The 20,822-nt window shown below is 40.0% G+C and overlaps 1 protein-coding gene across 5 annotated transcripts in view; it reads right to left on the bottom strand.

Annotated features, from left to right (window-relative positions):
- The window catches only part of SLC8A1 (solute carrier family 8 member A1), a 412,383-nt gene that overhangs the window by 353,757 nt on the left and 37,804 nt on the right, over positions 1 to 20,822 (bottom strand). For 2 of the 5 annotated variants that reach the window (XM_062209330.1, XM_062209329.1), the window contains exon 2: positions 15,613 to 15,776. The exons of 2 other annotated variants lie outside the window; for them this stretch is intronic. In XM_062209330.1, coding sequence (XP_062065314.1) covers positions 15,613 to 15,770 — 158 coding nt within the window. In that variant the 5' untranslated portion in view covers positions 15,771 to 15,776. Of the gene's footprint in view, positions 1 to 10,551; positions 10,615 to 15,612; positions 15,777 to 20,822 lie in introns of those variants that run through there. One more of the 5 variants, XM_062209331.1, reaches the window with a different exon arrangement.

Genomic DNA, 20,822 nt, shown 5'->3' on the forward strand with positions numbered 1-20,822 from the left:
CTTAACAACATCAATAATTCTAAGTACTACTTCAAGCTCTATGAACTTCATAAAATTGCTCATTTTAAAAAACGGAAATGCAGCATTCCATCCTACATACCCTCACAGAATTGGAGAGGTTACATGGGAAGAGATTACATATAAGAAAGTACTTGGTAAAATATAAAAGCCTCATAGTAACAGGTTGAATTTCAAAAATCACTTACTAATTACGCAACACTGTCTGTTATCACCCCAAGGCTATCTTGACTTTTTCATACACGCACAGTCCTCCAGCAAATGTGTTTTAAATGCCTACTATGGATCATTCTAGATCAGGTGCTCCCAAGATAGCAGTACTAGCAGTACACATAATAGAATTCCCTGCCCTTTAGGACTTTACATACCCAATCAATGAAGACTAAAATTATAGGTTCCTAGATTTGTGAGGGATAATAGTTCATCCAATTCTAGTATGTGTCAAAAACAATGAGGAACTAGAACATATAGACTACTTTCTGTTGTGGAGTTTATGGCATAGAAGGCAGCCTGAACCTTTCCAAATTTAAAGTGAGTTGTACTACAGCATAATATAGCTAAGATAATACATCGAGGAAACACATAACGCAAATTTTGGAGGCAAGAAATCCACTCACACTAAAAGACGTAACACAGAATGAGGTGGTGGGCAATTTTCCCATTATATCCTGCATTTTAGAGTACGGTGTTCCTGGCTATATACACCCAAGGATAAAGGACCTAAGATGTAACAGACCTAGAGACATAGCAAATCTTAAATGATGAAAGAACTGAAAATGTTTAGCTTAAAGTAAATGATCACCTAGTTTTATAATTGATGCGGTTCCGGAGAGCAAATTCCAATATATGGCCAGGTAGAAGCCTTCCTAAAGTCCTCACTCCTGTCTCTGCTCTTTCCTCCGGGAATATCCTCTCCTCACCAACTAACGTCTTCTTAACTCCATCCCAACATTCTGCATCCCTCTCCCCTGTTTTATTTTTCTCTATAGTACATCATAATGTAACAAATCTATTTTTTACTTCTTTTTTTATTTATTAACCTTCCTGGCTCCAAAATGAGATGTCATATCAAGGCAAATATTTTAAATGTTTTGTCCATTGCTATATTTCAAGTTCCTAGGGGAGTGTCTGGACAATAAGTATTTGTTGAATATATGAATGAGACATTGCCCAGAATATGAAATGAGTTTGAGCATTAAGCAGTTTGTTTCTGTCACAGACAACTGAAAGGTAGTGGCCGTGCTTACTAAAGTATTAATGCAATGAGTAAAGAATAGAATTAAATGGACCTATGATTTATTTTCCAATGGAAATATATAAACTTTTCTTTTTAGACATTAAATAGTGGGGCACTCAGGCTGGCGCCACGGCTCAATAGGCTAATCCTCCGCCTGTGGCGCCAGCACACCGGGTTCTAGTCCCGGTCAGGGTGCCGGATTCTGTCCCGGTTGCCCCTCTTCCAGGCCAGCTCTCTGCTGTGGCCAGGGAGTGCAGTGGAGGATGGCCCAAGTGCTTGGGCCCTGCACCAGCATGGGAGACCAGGAGAAGCACCTGGCTCCTGGCTTCGGATCAGCGCGGTGCCCCGGTCGCAGTGCGCCGGCCGCGACGGCCATTGGAGGGTGAACCAACGGCAAAGGAAGAACTTTGTCTCTCTCTCTCACTGTCCACTCTGCCTGTCAAAAAATAAAAAATAAATAAATAAATAGTGGGGCACTCACTAATTTAAGCAAGATGGTTAGGTATTTCTGAGAATTTGAAGTTTATTCTTATACTGGACCAAATTTTGCCATTCTGTTGAATATATGTCATATTAATTTTGATATAAGTTTATATTCAACATAAACGTGGATATAAGCTGATTGAAAACTAAAAATGTGCCAAAATATAACTTTTACAAGTTATGGGTGAAGTCGATTTATGAAAATAACTAACATGATCTAGGATGTTCCACTTAAGATTATGCCTACCGTTGTTCTTTCTGTGCAAACATTGAGAACTGGTTTTCTTAACAGGGATGGTTACTATTGACTCCCAGAATGGCTTATCAGGACACATGTCCTCTAGCAATGTGGTCTTATTGATATCCTAGCTTGGAAAACAATGCTATCAGGAGACAATATACTTAGGGACTAACAGATTGCCTTTTCTATAATTGTTAATCTACATCACATGCAATATTTCTTCTTTGGAGCATATATTTAATCTGTGTACTGTAGCTTTATCATACACTTACTGGTTTGTGCACCAGAAGAAAAAAACTACTCTTGGGGGGAAACCTAAGTGATTTCTCATGAAAGAGTCCATCTCAGTGGTGAGATTAAATTTACCCTTTTATTCCAACTCCTTTTTTTTATCTCAATACTTCCTCAGGTTTTAATGTCAGTTTCCTCTTTTCTCCCTCAGAGTTCCTGTATATAGTGTAGTTTCGTTTTCAGTAAAATGATTATGGTGGTTAACATTATTGAATTAGCTATACTAATAGCTAACATTTATTAGATGTACCTAGCTTGATTCAGGATACTTTATAAGTATGAAGTTATTTAATCTTCTTGCCTGACCTTGGACTTAGAGACTAAGAACATCCCTACTTTCGAGTTAAAAGAAACTGATAGAGCAATTGAGGACCTCCAGGCATTTGGCACGGGAGCCTGTGCTCATGGCCACAATGCTAGACCATGAAACTTCAAATAGGTTTTCCTAGGCTTCATTTACTGTATTTGCAAACAAATTGGAATAATTGTCTGAGTGTATGCTAAAAACATTTGTAGAACGTGGAAGACCTAAAGTATGCAAGAGTACCTGACTTTCTTGGAGTCCAGAGAAATTTATAAAAGTTATCAAGGTCACTGTGCTTCATTATCTTAAACTTACTTTATAAAATGTGTATTTTAGGTCCCTATTTGCTGATAGCATAATGTCTTAGAATGGCAGTTTTGAAACTTTATGGACTTCTTCCACTCTTAGAAATTATTGAGGGGGCCAGTGCTGTGGCACAGTGGGTTAAAGCCCTGGCCTGCCATGCAGGCATCCCAAATGGGTGCCAGTTTGAGTCCCAGCTGCTCCATTTCTGATTCAGCTCCCTGATAATGCACCTGGGAAAGTAAGGGAGGATGGCTCAAGTTCTTCGACCCCTGCACACATGTGGGAGACCTGGAAGAAGCTCCTGGCTCCTGGCTTCAGATCAGCCCAGCTCTGATCATTAAAACCATTTGGGAAGTACACCATTGGATGGAAGACTACTCTCTCCCTCTTTCTTCCTCTTTCTCTCTGTAACTCTGTCTTTCAAATAAATAAAATAAATCTTTTTTTAAAAAAAATGAATTGTTGAGGACCCCAAGTCATTTTTGTTTATATAAGTAATAGCCATATATATATATATATATATATATATATATATAAAGTATTTATTTATTTATTTATTTGAAAGGCAGAGTTTACAGAGAGGCAGAGAGAAAGACAGAGAGAGAGAGATCTTCCATCCACTGTTCACAATGGCTGGAGTTGCACCAATCTGAAGCAAGGAGCCAGAAGCTTCTTCCAGGTCTCCCTGCAGGTACAGGGGCCCAAGCACTTGGGCCATCCTCCACTGCTTTTCCATGCCACAGCAGAGAGCTATCTAGGAAGTGTGGCAGCTGGGACTTGAACTGGGCCCACATGGGATGCTGGTGCTGCAGGGGACGGCTTTACCCTCTAAGCCACAATGCTGGCCCGGCTATATATTTTTATCATAATGAAAATTAAAGCTGAACACTCTGGCCTCAGAATCAGCCCTTAAGGCATTCGGATCTGGCTCAAGAGCCCATGAGAGTATTTTAGGCATTTAAAGCCAAGACACTCTGAAAAAAAAAAAAAAAAAAAAAAAAAAAAAAAAAAAACCTAAATGAAAGATCTCAGCAAGTGAGATCCCAGTGGAAAGATTGGGGCCATCAAAAAGGAGGTACCTTTCTCTGAAGGGAGGAGAGAACTTCCACTTTGACTATGACCCTGTCGGAATAAGATCGAAGTCGGCAAACCCTAAAGGCTTCCATAGCCTTGGCAACTCATGACTAGAGCCTAGGGAGATTACTGATGCCATAAACAAGAGTGTCAAATTATTAAATCAACATCAGGAGTCACTGTGTACTTATGTCTCATGTGGGATCTGTCCTTAATGGGTTGTCCAATGTGAAGTAATGCTATAACTAGCACTGAAACAGTATTTTTACACTTTGTGTTTCTGTGTGGGTGCAAACTGATGAAATCTTTACTTAGTATATACTGAATCAATCGTTGGTATATAAAGATAATTGAAAATGAAAAAAAAAACTTGGTGTTAAATTGGAAATTGCATAGAAAATCAATTTTTAAAAAAATATCATGTAGGATCTCTGTCCTTAATGTGCTGTACACTGTTATTTAATGCTATAACTAGTACTCCAACAGTATTTTTCACTTTGTGTTGCTATGTGAGGGCAAACTGTTGAAATCTTTACTTAATATATACTAAACTAATCTTCTGTATATAAAGATAATTGGAAATGAATCTTGATGTGAATGGAAGGGGAGAGGGAGCGGGAAAGGAGAGGGTTGCGGGTGGGAGGGAAGTTATGGGGGGGAGGAGCCATTGTAATCCATAAGCTGTACTTTGGAAATTTATATTCATTAAATAAAAGCTTTAAAAAATAAAATAAAATAAAATAAAATAAAGTAAAAGGGGCAGGCACTTGTAATAAAAAAAAGAAAATTAAAGCTGAAAATGTATTATTTAATTACTAATTAATTTTAAAATAGCAATAACATATCCATTATGTATTAATATAAATAGCACATTTTGAAGGAATACATTTTCCAAAATAAAACAAGTGAGAATAATGGTCTTATTTTTCCATATTCACAAATATTTCTAAGATTTAACTTACTAGAAGACAGCTGAAATTTCAGCTTCGCTTCTTTGTTTAATCTGTTGTACTACCATACACTGTGTAGCCTCTGGAAGATTCCAGTGTATACTTAGCAGAAAATGAGAATGAAAAAAGCAAATAAGATACTCAAATTATCATGAAAATAGCAAGGATCCTGTGGACCCCTGAAAGGATTTTAGAATGTTTAAGGGTCCCCAGATCACAGTTTTGAGTACTGCTCTCTTTGAATGACTGGTTAGTACAAAAACAAAATAAACCTTACTACTTGATTTATATCATTACATAAGCCCTAGGCTCTCCTATTTTCCAGTTATTTCTCCCCAAACATATCTTTCAATGATCCTTCACAATTTTTAAGGGACTTGGGAAAGTTTCTCTACTCTGAATAGAATAATTTTCTATTTAAAAGATAGTTAATAATCTTAATATATTCCCAAAATTGTTTTCTCTTTAAGAGCTCTTATATTGGTACAAAACATGAAAAAGAATAATAACAAATGAAAAGCATTATTTCTTCTCTTAAAACTTTTTAAACTTTTAAAACCGTCTTTACAAAGAGGCTGAATTGTTGATACCTGCTGGAGCTCATTCATTTATTTAGGGAGAGAGAAATAAAGTCTTCCCCTTATGTAGCTTGCCTGTGTGAGAAACAGTGGACATTAACAAAGACATAATGTAATGTTAGATCATCTTCCTGTAAAATGTTAACCGGCTATGAGGAAAGACAGTGATAGAAAGGGATCTTGGAGAAGAGGGTCGGTGAAAGCCTCATTGAGGAGGTGACATTGAGCAGAGCCCTCCATAAAGGGAAAGAGACTAGTAAGCTCAGCAGAAGTTTTGAAAATGCTAATTCCTTGAAGTCAAAAGAAAGCTCAATTTGCTTTTGAGGAAACCACAGAAGTGAGTGTCATGGGAATCAAATGGATGTTAGAGAATATAAAATGAGGAAGGAGAATGGTGATAGCTTGGGGAGAAATCATACAGGATCTTGAAGATCATGAGAGGTTGTTATGCTTTAGTACAAGTTTGCAGAAACTTTGGAAGGCCTACAGTAGAAGAGTGTCATATTTAGAGAACATCATGGGGGCAGAGAAGGCATCTGGCATAGTGGTTAAGATACCCTTGGTGGGGTTGGTGCTATGACATAGGGGGTTAGGCCATGGCCTACAGTGCAGGCATCCCTTATGGATGCCAGCTTGTGTCCCTGCTGCCCCACTTCCAATCCCGCTCTCTGCTGATGTGCCTGGGAAAGGGTGGAAGATAGCTCAGGTGCTTGGACCCCTGTACCTACTTAAGAAACCCAGAAGAAGCTTCTGGCTCCTGGCTTTGGTCTGGCCCAGCTCCTCCATTGTGGCCATTTGGGGGGTGAACCAGTGGATGGAAGCACTTCCTGTCTCTCTCTCTCTCTCTCTCTTTGTAACTCTGTCATTCAAATTAAAAAAAAGAATCTTTTTTTTTAAAGATCCTCTTGGGATCCTGTATTGGTGTACCTGAGTTCCAGTGTTGACTCTGCTCCCAATTCCAACTTCCTGCTAATGTGTACCCTGGGAGGCAGTAGATGATACTAAAAGTAGTTGAGTCCCTGTCACATATATGGGAGACCTGGATTCAGTTCTAGGTGCCTGGCTTTTGCCTGGCCCAGCTCTGAATGTTGCAGGCATTTGAATGAAGCAGTGGATGGGAGAGATCTGTCCGCCTGTCTTTCTCGTTTTCCAATAAATAAATGAAAATAAATTTAAAAGAGGATCATTCTCAGTGTATTGTAGAGAATTGACCTAGGGGCTAGACAGGAGCAGGAAGAACAGTTTGGAGAGAGTTACTGATTATTTTCATGCAGCTATTAGCAGTGGGAGATGAATGGTCCAGATTGGGATCTATTTGATGGTAGGGATACAAGGATTAGTTGGTGAATCAAAAGTGAGCCATATGAAAAAGAAAGCCATTAAGAATGAGTTCTAGATTTTTCTACTGAGCAATTGGCATTTATGATAGATAAAGAATCTTGGGAATACAAATGAAAAGTTCTGTTTTGAGTATACTAATGTTGAGATGTCCAGTAGTTACCAAATTAGTAATGTTGTCTCTTCAGTTGGGAGTGTAAGTCTGGAACAATGGGTTATGGCCTAAGACACGCATATGAGCATTATTGACATACATATGGTCACTAAAATCTATGGTACTGGATGGAGTAAGATAAGGAATGCGAGTTGAAAGAAGAGGAGATGAAGTCCAAGGCCTGGGTCCCAGAGAACACAGCATTAAAGATTGAAAAGAAGGGGACCTAGCAGGAGAAACCAGAACAAATGGCCATGACTTAGGAGAACAAGGAGAATGTAAAATGTCAGGAGCCAAGTAATGCAAGCATTTAAAAAATGAGGCAGCAGGTGCACTTGATGACATGTCGTCTAGCTGTCTTGGACTTTAAAATGGCTCCTGAGTGCCTAGTCCTAAATTCTACCTACGTTAATTTCTCCACAATGGATTCTACACCAAACCTTCAGTTCTTCTATTCTTTTATCTTTGTTGAGCCCATTATCTTGGCTGTCCTTATGCTGTGCTGTAGCATGCCATATGTACTATATCACAGGATCTTGGCTCCATAACCACACAAAGGCTATTCCTCTAGACTGACACTTTACAGAGATTTAATAATGAACAAATACTATATTTATCACCTGCAAAATGATTTATTTGCTCTATTCAACTTAAAACCCCAAAAAACAATAAGATTGTTGTTTAATTATTTTCTGGAAAATTACATTAACTAGATTCTTAACAATATTTGTGGGAAAATTATTGATGTTCATAATGATATTCTTTTTTAATTTTATTTATCTATTTGAGAGATAGAGTTACAGACAGTGAGAGAGATAAACAGAGAGAAAGGTCTTCCTTTCATTGGTTCACCCCCCCCCCCCCCAAATGGCCACTACGGCCAGCGCTGCATTGATCCGAAGCCAGGAGCCAGGTGCTTCCTCCCAGTCTGCCACGAGAGTGCAGGTGCCCAAGCACTTGGGCCATCCTCCACTGCCCTCCCAGGCCACAGCAGAGAGCTGGACTGGAAGTGGAGCAGCCGGAACTAGAACCCAGTGCCCATATGGGATGCTGGTGCCTCAGGCGGAGGATTAGCCAAGTAAGCCATGGTGCTGGCCCACCATAGTGATATTCTTAATATATTGTCCTCAAAGCAATCCAAAGCATTAAATTACATAAAGTGTCCTTACCTCTATGAATTACAATATTTCTATTTCTTATAGAACAAGAAATAAATGCATGATAATATAGTTAAACTTCACTAACTAGAATAATTGATTGAACAGGAAGTGATTTTTCTAAGCATAGCCAATAGCAGAGTTTATTGGGAATTAAATTGGTAGGAAGGAGTAATAGGGTGTATTTTTGTTCTGGGCAGTACATTACTGTGGTCTGTCAATGCCAATAAAAGAAGAAAAGTGTGGCTTCAGAAAATAGTCTGCAGGGAAATGGAGTCAGGGTTGGGCTGGGTAATTAATGAATGCAATAAGGCAGGCACTGTCAGGAGAGTTCATGGACAGTTGAAGAAAAGCAAAGTTAGGAGGAGATGAAGTATGCAAATGATGTCTGTGTTTGGTGGTTCAGGTCCAATTCATATGGGTCAGCTTTGAAGTCTGATGTCCTACTGGGCAGGTAAATGGAATAGAAAAGAAGTGGCAGGCCTATTAAATGTAGCTCTGCACAGTGATCTGCCCTCAAGGAGACCCAACAGGCCAGTCCACTGCAGTGGCTTTCAATGTGGCAAGCCTGGGCTTCAGCAGAAGTCAGCTATGAAGAGCCCTGGCAGCTCTGCCAGCCAAAGGTTGGGTCACTGGAAATGGAACTGCCCTGGAGTCGAAGGATGCCCAGGTCAGAGCCACAGATCTTGTTGGCTCTAAGCTGAAAAGCTCTTCACTCAGCCCCAGCTTTCAAAGTGACCACTGCAACTGAGGAAATGGCCAAATAGGGTCAATAACACTGCAGGCAGAACTGTATATTTCCTGTTGAAGTTGCCACTTGCCTTTACCTGGCCAGCTCTCCTCCCAGGCCAGCTAGGTAATGGAAGTCAACAGGGTGCCTTCCCAAGGAGGTTCACACCTCCCTTAGGATGTAGGCTATATAAAGAGATAGATGAGTCTGAGCCTCATAATTTACAATGCTTTAAAGCCCACCGGATTATTATCAAGCCCTTTCTGTCAGGTTCTATTTGCCTCTCAATCAGAAAACTTATGTGTAGCTTAGCACCTTACTTAGGTTCTCTAGTAACAACTCGGTCCTCTGTATCTAGCCCACTTGAGCCTCATTCCTTTGTAACCATAACCTCTACCACCAATGGCTCTACTCCCAACCTGTGTGTGCTGATGGTCCTCTCCCCCACTTAATGTTGTATGATTGTTCAGAATTTCTGTACAGACAATCCCCTCTACCTACAAAAGATGAGTGGCTTTTCTCCCAGTCGTGGCTGGAATCAGCTTAAAGCACATCCATCAGACTGTCCCCATAAGGGTCCAGAGGACCCCCCCCCCCCATTTTCCTCTATGAAATCCTCTCATTACCTGGTTAATGTTATTCTTATGATCATTGGTTACTAGTCTCACCCTGTCTTTTATACTACAGTGTCTGTTGAAGTGTTTACAGCAGGTTATAATGGAACCAAACGAAGGCCTTCAGCAACCAGGCGGTCAACCAAATGCTGCTACGGGAATATACTCGGCTCCCCACCCAGGAGACAGCGGCCTGAGACATCGCCCCACGCCAGCGAAGAGTACATCGTCACCCCATGTCAGCAGGAAGTAGCTCTAAAGACAGATCATCGTCCCTCTACTCCTCCAGGACTTTTGGGACTAATATAACCCCATACAAATCCTGCTTTATTAAAAACAAAAGGGGGGAATGTTAGGAAACGGGCGCAGTTTTAGCCAGGTGGCCGCACAGCCCAGCTACCAGAGCCAGGCTCCACCCCCATCCTAATGGGATTCGCTGCTGCTCCTGCTTCCCTGCGCGCCCTCAGGCAAAGTTTTAAAAGGGCCTGTTCCTGAACAAGTGCTCTCTTGGCTCTGCTCCCTGCTCTCTTGGCCTCTCTTGGCTTCTCTCCTCTTCTCATCTCTCTTCTCCCTCCTCTCTGTCTCTCTCTTACAGTCTCCTCCTCTTTTTTCCTTCACCGCCCTTTCACTCCAGTCTGTAGGGTGTTCTCCAATAAACTCTTTCCCTTAAAAAAAAAAAAAAGAAAGAAAAGAAAAGAAAAGAAATGACAGCTCAAGGAATGGTTTTTGAGGTTCTGATATCAAACTCAAAATGTGTTGTTATTAAAGACTGTGAATACTTTACACACCTTTGCTACTATCTTCTGGGGTAGGACACTGGCTCTGAGTACACCTGGAAGAACACAGAGGTCCCTAAGCACCTAGAACTGAACTAACACAGATCTTGTGGATGTTCAGATCTCTGGCTCTAGAAACGAAAGGGAGAAGCTGAGGAAAAGTGGATTCTCAATTTCCATGGGAATGAAGCCTTCCGTTCGTTTGTAAATGCAATCATTCCTTCAACCAACATTTACTGCAATCCTACTAGCTAGGTTTGTGGAGAGAGGCAGAGGTGCATAAATCGAAGTCTGACTTACAGGAGTCCCCAGCTTGGCATGGGAAAAGATAGATGAAAAGCAAGCCAATGAAGAACAGCAGTGTGGTTTCAGTGTTACAGGAGTAGAAGGGAAGGAAGCAAGGAGGCTCACATAAAGATTCTTGAGAAGTCGATGGCTACTGAGGTTTAGAGGAGCATCAGAGGTTTGCTAGGAATATATTCCAGAAGCAGGTAGCAGCAGGAGAGATCAGGTGCTTCCTGGGGAGTGGAGCAAGTTTAGAGTGTTCAGAATGCTGAAAGTATATGGAAGAGTGGTGAGAAATAAAACTCAGGAAATATGAGGCTCTCTAGGCTATTATGATACCAATTTGGTATTCCAATACAAATTTGGGATTTTAATCAAGGAGTTGAAACCCATGAATAATAAAATCAAAAGACTTCGGCATCCCTAATTTCATGTAACTATCTAGGTAGCTGGTGCTTTGATTATTCTATGATGAATTCCAAGGTTTGAATATAAAACCTTAACTCAGATTTTCATGTAAACAAAAGTTGACCTGCAACAGAGTGATACCAGCAGCCACTGTAACAACTTACAGGCTTTAGATATGGAATGAAACTTCTTTACCATCCAGAGATTAGGGAAATCAGAGCTGGAAGAAGAAACATACTCTCCCCAGTCATTCCTTCAACAAAATTTATTGACCACCTCCTCTATAAAAGAACTGTAACAGCTTTTCCAAACCTATGCATGAAAACTTCCACAATGTGTGGAGCACACTTGGGAGCTGCAAACAATTCTAACTTTTGATCTGATGGTATGAACGTAGCAGGGAGACTGGAATATCTTATTATGAGAAATGTGTAATTCTTTTCTCTCCAGGGAAGCTAATTGGGAGAGAGTATCCACAAAATTATCTTGATTTCTGGGTCTTTTCACCTTGTTTACTCCTTTATTTATAGCATGAATTGCAATGCCTCCTGCATATTTTTGAAAGTATCAGTGAATCAACGAATCAGTGAAGACAAGTTACCAGATCATTTTCCCTGACTGTTTGGGCTTGGAACAAATGATCATGACTATTCAATGGATGCGTTTTTTATATAGCAAACATAATATTGCTAGGCCATTCATTAATTGCAATATTTAATCCTTAGAAACCTTTAATACCAGTCTTTGAAAATAAGAACAGATCGCCTATTAAATTCCTGTTTTTTAAATTTTATTGCTTGTGCTTTTGGCGTCATGTTTTTTGCCCTTGTTTATACTCCTGTGGAACTGTGGTATCCCTACTTTCTACTTGTTGAATATTATGGTTAGTGGTAAATTAAGCTCATGAATATAGAGTGGAATTGAAAGCAAAAATGAAATAAAAAATAAAAGAAGGAAGGAGGGGGATTAAGGGAAGGAGAGGTAGAGGGAAAGAAGGATGGTTATCTTCTTAGAACTGTACCTATGAAATTTGTTCTCTTTAATTAATTAATTAAAATTATTTTTAAAAACTGAACTTCATGGGCAGTATGACATTTCTAAGTTTATTTTTAGTAGGCTAAAGTACGATGGTGCCTCAAGAAAACACCAAGTTTCTAATCTCTCAAATGAAGACTTGCTGGCATTGTGGCATAGCAGTTAAAGCCACCAGCATCCCATATGGGTGTCAGTTCCAGTCCTGGCTGCTCCACTTCTGATCCAGCTCCCTGCTAATGTACCAGGGAAAAGCAGCAGAGGATGGCTCAAGTGCTTGGGCCCCTGCCACCCACATAGGAGACCCGAACATAGAATCTATCTCCTGGTTTTGGGCATTATAGCCATCTGGGGAGTGAACCAATGAATGTAAGATCTCTTTGTTTCTCCCTCTCCATAATTATGACTTTAAAATAAATACATTTTTTAAAAAAGAAAGAAAGAAAAATAAAAACATTAGTATGTAGTCCCAGATTGTGAGCTGAGGTTTTGTAGCTCCCTGTTAGGACTCCCTGCAAGCAAGTGAGCAAATCCATGCAACTGTCCCTGCTTCGGGTTATTTATCTGTAAAATGACCCAACTGGTCATTCCCCTGATCCCCTCTCTGCCTGTGCCCTACAGTATGAAAAACAGGTAAGTTTTTGTCACTTAAACAATGTTTTAGGAGAGAAATCCTTCTGCTTTCAGGCAACATCGAAACCTAAAAGACCTTTAGCCTTTTGTTGGAGGAAGAAAAGGGCTCAGTTGGCGTGGAAAATTTGCCTTCCTCCATCTGAAGATGAACCTGACTGTATTTGTCTCTGCTCTGTACACTTAAGCCACATGAGTAATTTGCCCTCAACTTGAACTGCTGAATTTCAATAAAAATGTGTGACTGTGAACAACTCAGTGTGTGTGTGTGTGTGTGTGTGTACAGGGAGATCTGGCCACCATGGGCAATAAATGCAAAGGCACGGGCAAGTAAAGTTTCCGGAGGCCCAGAAAATGCTCAGCGCCCGGCTATTTCTGAGTTCGTGCAGTTTTCTGTGGTGCAGTTCCTAGAATAGCTGTGACTCAGGACTTTTCAGGAGCTTTTTGGACTGCAGCTCAGGGAAAGACCAGATGACCGCAATATATCAAGAGTTTCTCAAAAAAGGTGCTGTGTCAACAATTTGTCAGCACGCCCAGCTGCCTCCATGGGCCACCAGTTATGGCACCAAATTGTGAAAATCCAGGGTGCAGTTTCTGGAGGGCTGTTTTGCTTTCTTCCCCTCCCCCCCCGGCCTGTTTAATAATTCTCTATCTTGTTTATTGATATTCAGCTCTGACTAGATAGGGGTTAATGCACACTGCTTTTGCCTCGGTTTTCCTAATCAGTGTCTACACACACACACACACGGACACACACACACGGACACACACACACAGAGGCCCGTGCTCTGCAGGGTACCAGCTAAGGCCAGTGTCATTGTGCCCTGTCTGCATATTGCTGACGTCAAGTAAACTCAACACGATTTTACAGATCTGAAGACCCCAACAAATTGCAATATGCAATCATTTTGTCTCCACAAATACAAACATTAAAAAAACCTATATAAAACAACATGAGTTAATCAAATGTGTTATACATTTAAAAGCCTATGATTTTGTTTGAGTGGTAAAAAACCAAGGCAGTTTTTTTTTTCCACTGATTTTTTTCATTGAAAAACTCTCCTATGAATATGCAGTGTACTTCTCTTTCTGTACTGAAAAATCAGTCTCTGATAAATCCCAAAGGATCTCAGGAACAATTTTTAACATAATTTTTGTACCGTGATGGAGTTTCTGAAAGAAATTTACATCAATTTCCTTGGATGTTGCATTTTTCTGTGACTAACCAATTTTAAACTTGAGGGAAACTTACACACGTCACCATTTCAGAGCAGTAATTTAGAATTTGCAAATAGTTATGTGGCTATCGTTGAGTAAACAGTACAAGTGTTATTCTTGATGGAATTTTGGATGTTCTTTTTGGTGGGAATTCAATTCTGAATCACTATTTTTTTTAAATAAATATCCAAGAGCTGTCAGAATTTGCATCGTATCATATGTAAACTTAATTTTTAAATTTAAAATTACTTTTTTTGTTTAATCATTTGATATTTTTAGCTTATAGTCAAAATGAACTAATTGTTCTGTTAGAATCTGAACCTCTTTTTTTTTTAAATACAGACCTCATCTTCTTATCATAAATCTTCTTGGGCTTAGGGAAATTATAAATATTTTTAAAATTCATAACAATATTTCCTCTGTTCACTTGCCTGGATACCACTTTCTTTGTCAAGTTATTCTCCTTTGGAGATAAGAGTGATAGGTATTCCATGTGTCCTACAAAATTTCCTATAGACAATTCTTTTCTTGGTTGGAAAGAACAAATATTCCAGGGGCAATACACAAGCTTTTCATATTCCTGCCTCTTATAATACTGATTTTATTTCTACACAGAAATAAATAACTACTAAGATCTAACAATGAATGGTTCCATCTTAGCTTTGATCCCTATGTTTTCTGACATCTTAGCACTTCTAGATTTATAGCAAACATTGAGAAAATCATTACCATCCCGAGAGAAATACAAGCTCAGTTACTATTCCTTGCATTCTTTCTCTCTTCCCAGGGGTCCATTTAGCAGCAGTGCAATTGCTTACCCACACTTCCCACGCAGTGGACCAGTAATTAATGTACCAGAGCAATTTTTTGTGATACCACAATCTGTTGATAGAGCTCCGAAAACTAACTGAGCACCCTTGGTAAGGTTTCACTGTGACCTGATTTTACCACTTAATGGGAAAAACGTGGGGCTAGAAAAAACTATATGATAAAAACTACACACACTTTCTTTCAGATTAGAGTCTCCTTTTGTGTGATGTCAGTAGAAATGTTGCAAGTATTTAATCTTTAGAAACAAAGAAAACCTCATGAAATATTGAAAGAGGAAGCCAAAATTTGCTCTCTTCCCCAAATGTGAACTACTTTCTGCTACCAAAGGTTAGGCTGCCTGCTGTTTCAGTGTTTGTAATCCCTCCAAATTCCATGAAGGTATTAAGAAGGAGGCCTTTGTGATGTGCTTAGGCTCTGCCCTCATGAATTGGTTGGTCCCCTAAAAAAAAAAAGCCCATCCTGAGAGGCAGCAGTGGTTGCTCAAGTCACCAAGTTCCTGCCACCCTCATGGGAGACCTGTCTTATATCTGCAGCTCCAAGCTTCAGCCAGGCCCAACCCAAGCCATTGCAGGCGTTTGGGGAGATAACCAGTTGACGGGAGTTATGCTTCTCTCTTTGATTCTCTCTCTCTCTCTCTGCCTCTCAAATAATAAATACATTTTAAAAAATGTTTTTAAGTTCCCAGAGGAGCACCCCTGCCCCTTTGCACTTTGGGAAGTCATGGTGAGAAGGCCCTGTCTGTGGAACAGAAAACAGGCCTCACAAGACACCAAATCTCCTGGCACCTTGATCTTGGATTTCAGCCTTCAGAACTGCAAGAGATAAATTTCTGTTGGTTATAAGCCACCCATTTATGGCATTGTTCTTATAGTAGCCTCAGCAATTAGGACACTGCCCTAACCTTAGGTTAAAGAGATTAAGTGTATTGCTTGAATTATGATCAACTCAAGGACATACTTTTTGAAGACGTTCAAGATATGTTGACTGCCCTGGAAAAGTGCCTCCTTTTGCAGTTCACACTCCAGCAGGAATGAATGAGCTCTCTGGAATGCTACAAGGTGAAGATCATGATGCTGTGCAGAGCAGTGTTGAGTTCCTGAAGTGTCTGAGACCATCAGTCCCTATTTATAAACACAAAATAATCTTACACTTTGAAGAGATCTGTTAGCATCCATAACTGCACTGATATTTATATACAAATGCCTAAAAATACAAAAGTTCACATCAGAACCTTTTAATCATGCTGATACCCGTTAGCACAGGAAGGAGAGAGAGGTGGCCATTCTTTTGTCCTTATATATAACTTCACTGAAAAATAGGGAATCATTCATAGAATCATTCTCCAAGAGGAAATCAGTTTTTGTGAATTTCTCTCTCTCTCTCTCTGTGTGTGTGTGTGTGTTTGTGTGTGTGTGTACACAGACATTCACACAATCACTTAGTGTTTTAAAGAACATAAGTTACCATGGGGAGGAATGGATACAAAAGAGGACAAGTATTCGTTATAAAGCATTTCATATCATGTCACTTTAAAATTTAAACTTGCAATATCACTTCACATACGCATAATGCCAGATTTACTTGAAAGTAGCACAATGTTAGGGAAGACAAAATAGACTTCGAATTCAACCAGAGCTGGGTTTAAATCCCTGACCCATATTAGCTGTGTAATTTTATGCAAAATGACTTACTCTCCTTTGGATTTAGTTTTTTTTTTTTTTTTTAATAAAAATAGCAATGCCACTTCTCTTGCAGAAGTGCTATAAAAATTCAACCCGAGTTCTGGAATATCTAGCAGGGTTTCTGGAAGAGAGAAACTGTCAATAACTATTACATCCCTATATTCTCTCCATAAAAACTGTAGCTTGATTTTGGGTTAATAAATCCTCATACTGCACAGAATTATCATAATCATTACCTCATGGGTGGGGACAAAGAATGAAATCACTTGCTTATTGTTAAAAAATCTATCTACGGCATTAATGGGTTATAGGTCTTAATCCTCTCAGGCAAGTTTTTGCATATGGAAAAGTGGGATCCCAATTCTTCATGTTTCCACTGTCCTCTGTCTCTGCCCAAATTCTGAGCATTTCCTATTGTAGACAAATCCTGGAAAAGGAGGTTAGGTCTTAACTCTTCCTCAGCCTTTTGATTGGTCATTTCTGAATCAAGATTATGAAGTTTAAAATTGGGATTTCAGAATTGGAAGAGACATTACAATAGAGTATTTCAAATTCTAAGGCGCATTATAATCCATTAGTGGAAGAGCCTGATAAACATGGAGATTCCCATTCAGGAAGTATAGGCCTCAAGCATTGAACTATTGTTTTATTTATTATGGTAAGAACATTTAATATGATGTTTCCCTCCCCCATTAACACAGTTGTAAGTGTATGGTCTGCTGATTATTGCTGACTAAAGGTGCACTAAGTTCCTGCATTTTTTAAACAAATGTCTCAAGTGTCTTTGAGTTGGTCAGGCTGCTCTCCAGATTGTACACGACTGTCTTAGAGGCTGGCTAATTAACTTTCCACCCAGTGCAGAGTCATTTATAGCTACTGATTTATTGTAAAAGGGCCGGGGAAGGCTTGGGCACTGCGGGACTTAAGCCCATGCAATTCAGGTTCTAGTCTACAGAAATAAAAAGGTCTTTCATTTGGCAATTTTGCCAAGCATCTGACCATGTGAACATATTGCTGGGGCTTCTCCAATGCTAGGACGGGTTCCTGTAAAGAGGGTCCCTGAGCATAAGCATCATTAGTTTCACAGTTCATCTGATTCCCAGTTCCACCCAGGACAACCTATCCTTGTTTTTGGCCCCTGTTTTATGGGATAAAGAACTGAGCACTGGAGACATTGAGGAACTTGGCTGTGGTTGCACAGATTACAAGCAACAGAGCTGGGACTTGAGTCCAGGCAGCCTGTCTCCAGAGCCTGTCTTCTTTATACTGTGACAACATAATTCCTTTTATAGTTACTCCCCAGTTTCTGAAGGTCATAGAGAAAGAATGCTTCTCCTTATTTCCATTACATGGGCCGTGTTCAGCACTCTAAGTGGACAAAATAATTAAAGTGCCCAGCACAATAAGTAGATGCAATAATTAGTTTATTTTTTGTATTATTAATGCTATTAAATTAGCCTATTTGTTCATATATTTAAGATCTAAATTTAAAATCACAATCACTGAAGATTCATATATTGAGAAATATTAATAATAAATAATTGATGAAGGTTATCTGAACCCAGAAGCTTGTAAGTCTAATAAGCTATAGGAGTGTGTAGAGCCATAGGAGTGGGTGACAGCCATGAACTTGAAGCGAAATGGGAAATATGTGGATAGCTTCAGCATCCAAAGAGGAGAGAAAGCATAATTCTAACTTCGGTGAGAGCATAATTACTTTCAATAAAGCTGAACAAAGCAAAAGACAAAAACCTTGTAACACAGCTTGCTAATTGTCTAATCCAATATTCTGTTGGTAACAGAGCCCTCAATTTTAGCTGCTCAGAATAAAGACTGCACTGCAGTAAAATGTAATGTAACGTGACTTGGTTCTGTCTGAGAAGTAAACAGGGAGTCACGTGGCAACAGCCAGAAAACCTTTTCAAAAGGTAGCCGATGTGCTCCCTCTGTTCTTTCTATTTCTTTTTCTCCATTCGGTTGGAGGAATGTGGAGTGAAGGCTGGAACCTGAGCCGCTGTAACAGTCCTTGGAGCAGCACACCAAGGGTAACAAAGTATCAGAATAAAAGGGTTCCTAGTGGTCATCTGTCATTATATCATCCCTGAATGTTTTTAATTTTTTTGAATGTTTTATTTTTATTTATTTTCATCTCCTTAAAAGGAAACAGGAGAGAGAGGGAGAGAGATGTCTTCCATAAACTGGTCCATTCTCCAAATGCCCACAACAGCCAGGGCTGGGCCAAGCTGAAGCCAAGAACTCCATCTGGGTCTCCAGAGCAGGTGGCAGGGGCTGAAGCCATTATCGACAGCTTCCCAGGATGGATTAGCAGGAAGCTGGATGGGATTTGGCATAGCTGGGACTCCAAACAGCACTCTGATGTGGGATACAGGCATCCTAAGCAGTAAAGCTACTCTGCTAGGCCATAGTGTCTGCCCACAGTCTTGAATATTTTTTTTTTAATCTCCAATTAAGTTTATCAAAGAGAGGTAGGACACTATCTCATTTAAGAATCACTTATTTTTGATTTTTGTATTATGCTGCTGAAGTTAGTCCTAACTGATAAAAAAACTTTATTGAGATTGTTAACCTCAGCCACCCTTCTTTAAATAAGATTCAATGTTTAGAGCGGGTGTAACAGTAACACAATATGACCATAATTAAAAAACCAAATACATTGTTATACATTCAGATAAAATTATCCCTCAAAAATTGTGACTTTGGAAGGAAGTATGTTATTCCAATCAAATCACAATTAGTCAGATTATATCATTATAGCTTTTCCTTTGGAACTGTGCTGATAGTCGTGATAGGAGCAGCAGAAACATTAAGTTTGCAAGCACAGCAAGGATTGCAGTGTCATTTGTTAGGGTGAGAATTACCCAACCTTGTAGTGGAGCAAGTCTGACACTCAGGGATCTAGGACAGTTAGTGGCTTTAGTGGTTTGCTTGAGATGGGATCTGACTATCAATCTTTCCTTTGTTTCTATCTAACCTTCAAGCCTGCTGTTCTACTCTTCCCAGGGATGCTATGTAACCTTATCAGAGAGACCTTCCCTGAAGTTACATAAATAAATAAGTAGCACCTCCTCATACTCCCTCGTCCATCACTAGAATTTAGGAAGAATGGCTTTGAAGAGTTACACTGAGAGGCTGAAACGTGTATCCTGGACTTGGGAACACAGTGTCCAACATACTTTGAACAGGGTCAAGGTGAGATCTGTTCTGTCATCTGAGTTAGCAAAACAGAAGAGGGTCAGGGCCTGCATTTAGGACTTGGAGGAAGATCCACAGGCATTATTTTGAGGAGGTATTAAGTGCTTCTTATGGACTAGGGTCCAGTAACACAAAAGAGCTTGGGTGAAGCCATGTTAGGCTCGCCTCAGAATGTGTTGGAATCTCAGCAGAAGGATGCTGGAGATGCAAAGGAAGATGAAGAGACATGCATTGCTGGCATTTTGGAAATTATAATTTAATGTTGCCTCCTGGGATCTCTGAAGAATCCAAAAATGTTTCTCTAAGAGGAGTTAGACACCTGCCAAATTCTGAATCCTGCCAAAGAATAAGAGCCTTCAGACCCTTTCTTTTTTTATTTTCATATTTTTTTATTTAGTAAATATAAATTTCCAAAGTACAGTTTATGGATTGCAATGGCTTCCCCCTCCCATAATTTCCCTCCACTTGCACCCCTGCCATCTCCCACTCCCTCTCCCATTCCATTCACATCAAGATTCATTTTCAATTATCTTTATATACAGAAGATCGATTTAGTATCTATTAAGTAAAGATTTCATCAGTTTGCACCCACACAGAAACACAAAGTGTAAAATACTGTTTCAGTACTAGTTATAGCATTACTTCACATTGGGTGCCGGATTCTGTCCCAGTTGCCCCTCTTCCAGGCCAGCTCTCTGCTATGGCCCGGGAGTGCAGTGGAGGATGGCCCAAGTGCTTGAGCCCTGCACCCCATGGGAGACCAGGAGAAGCACCTGGCTCCTGGCTTCGGATCAGCGCAGTGCGCTGGCCACAGTGCGCCAGCCGCAGCAGCCATTGGAGGGTGAACCAACGGCAAAGGAAGACCTTTCTCTCTGTCTCTCTCTCTCACTGTCCACTCTGCCTGTCAAAAAAATTAAAAAAAAAAAGACCCTTTCTTATTCTCAATTCTTCCCCTTGCCCCACAATTTTCAGTCCGATTGGGTTAGCAAAACAGGACAAGAGGGGTGGAAACAGACAGGCAAGGAGAGAACCATCCTCTGCCCTTCCCTCCCCAGCTTTACCCTGGAAGTCATCAGCCTGTAGGCAATCACAAGTGGGTCAAAGAGAAAAGGTTTTACTTTATAGCAAATTAATCTGATTACCAAAAGGGACCAGGCACTCTGCTTTCTAAATTGGGACTTTATTAACGTATTAGAGTTGTTGTAGCACTTCTACCAAGATCTACCTTTCACTGTACTGTATTTAGGTAAAGGGATAGTAGGAAGAAAACTA

This window comes from Lepus europaeus, chromosome 13, assembly GCF_033115175.1.
Source record: "Lepus europaeus isolate LE1 chromosome 13, mLepTim1.pri, whole genome shotgun sequence".
Taxonomy (NCBI): domain Eukaryota; kingdom Metazoa; phylum Chordata; class Mammalia; order Lagomorpha; family Leporidae; genus Lepus; species Lepus europaeus.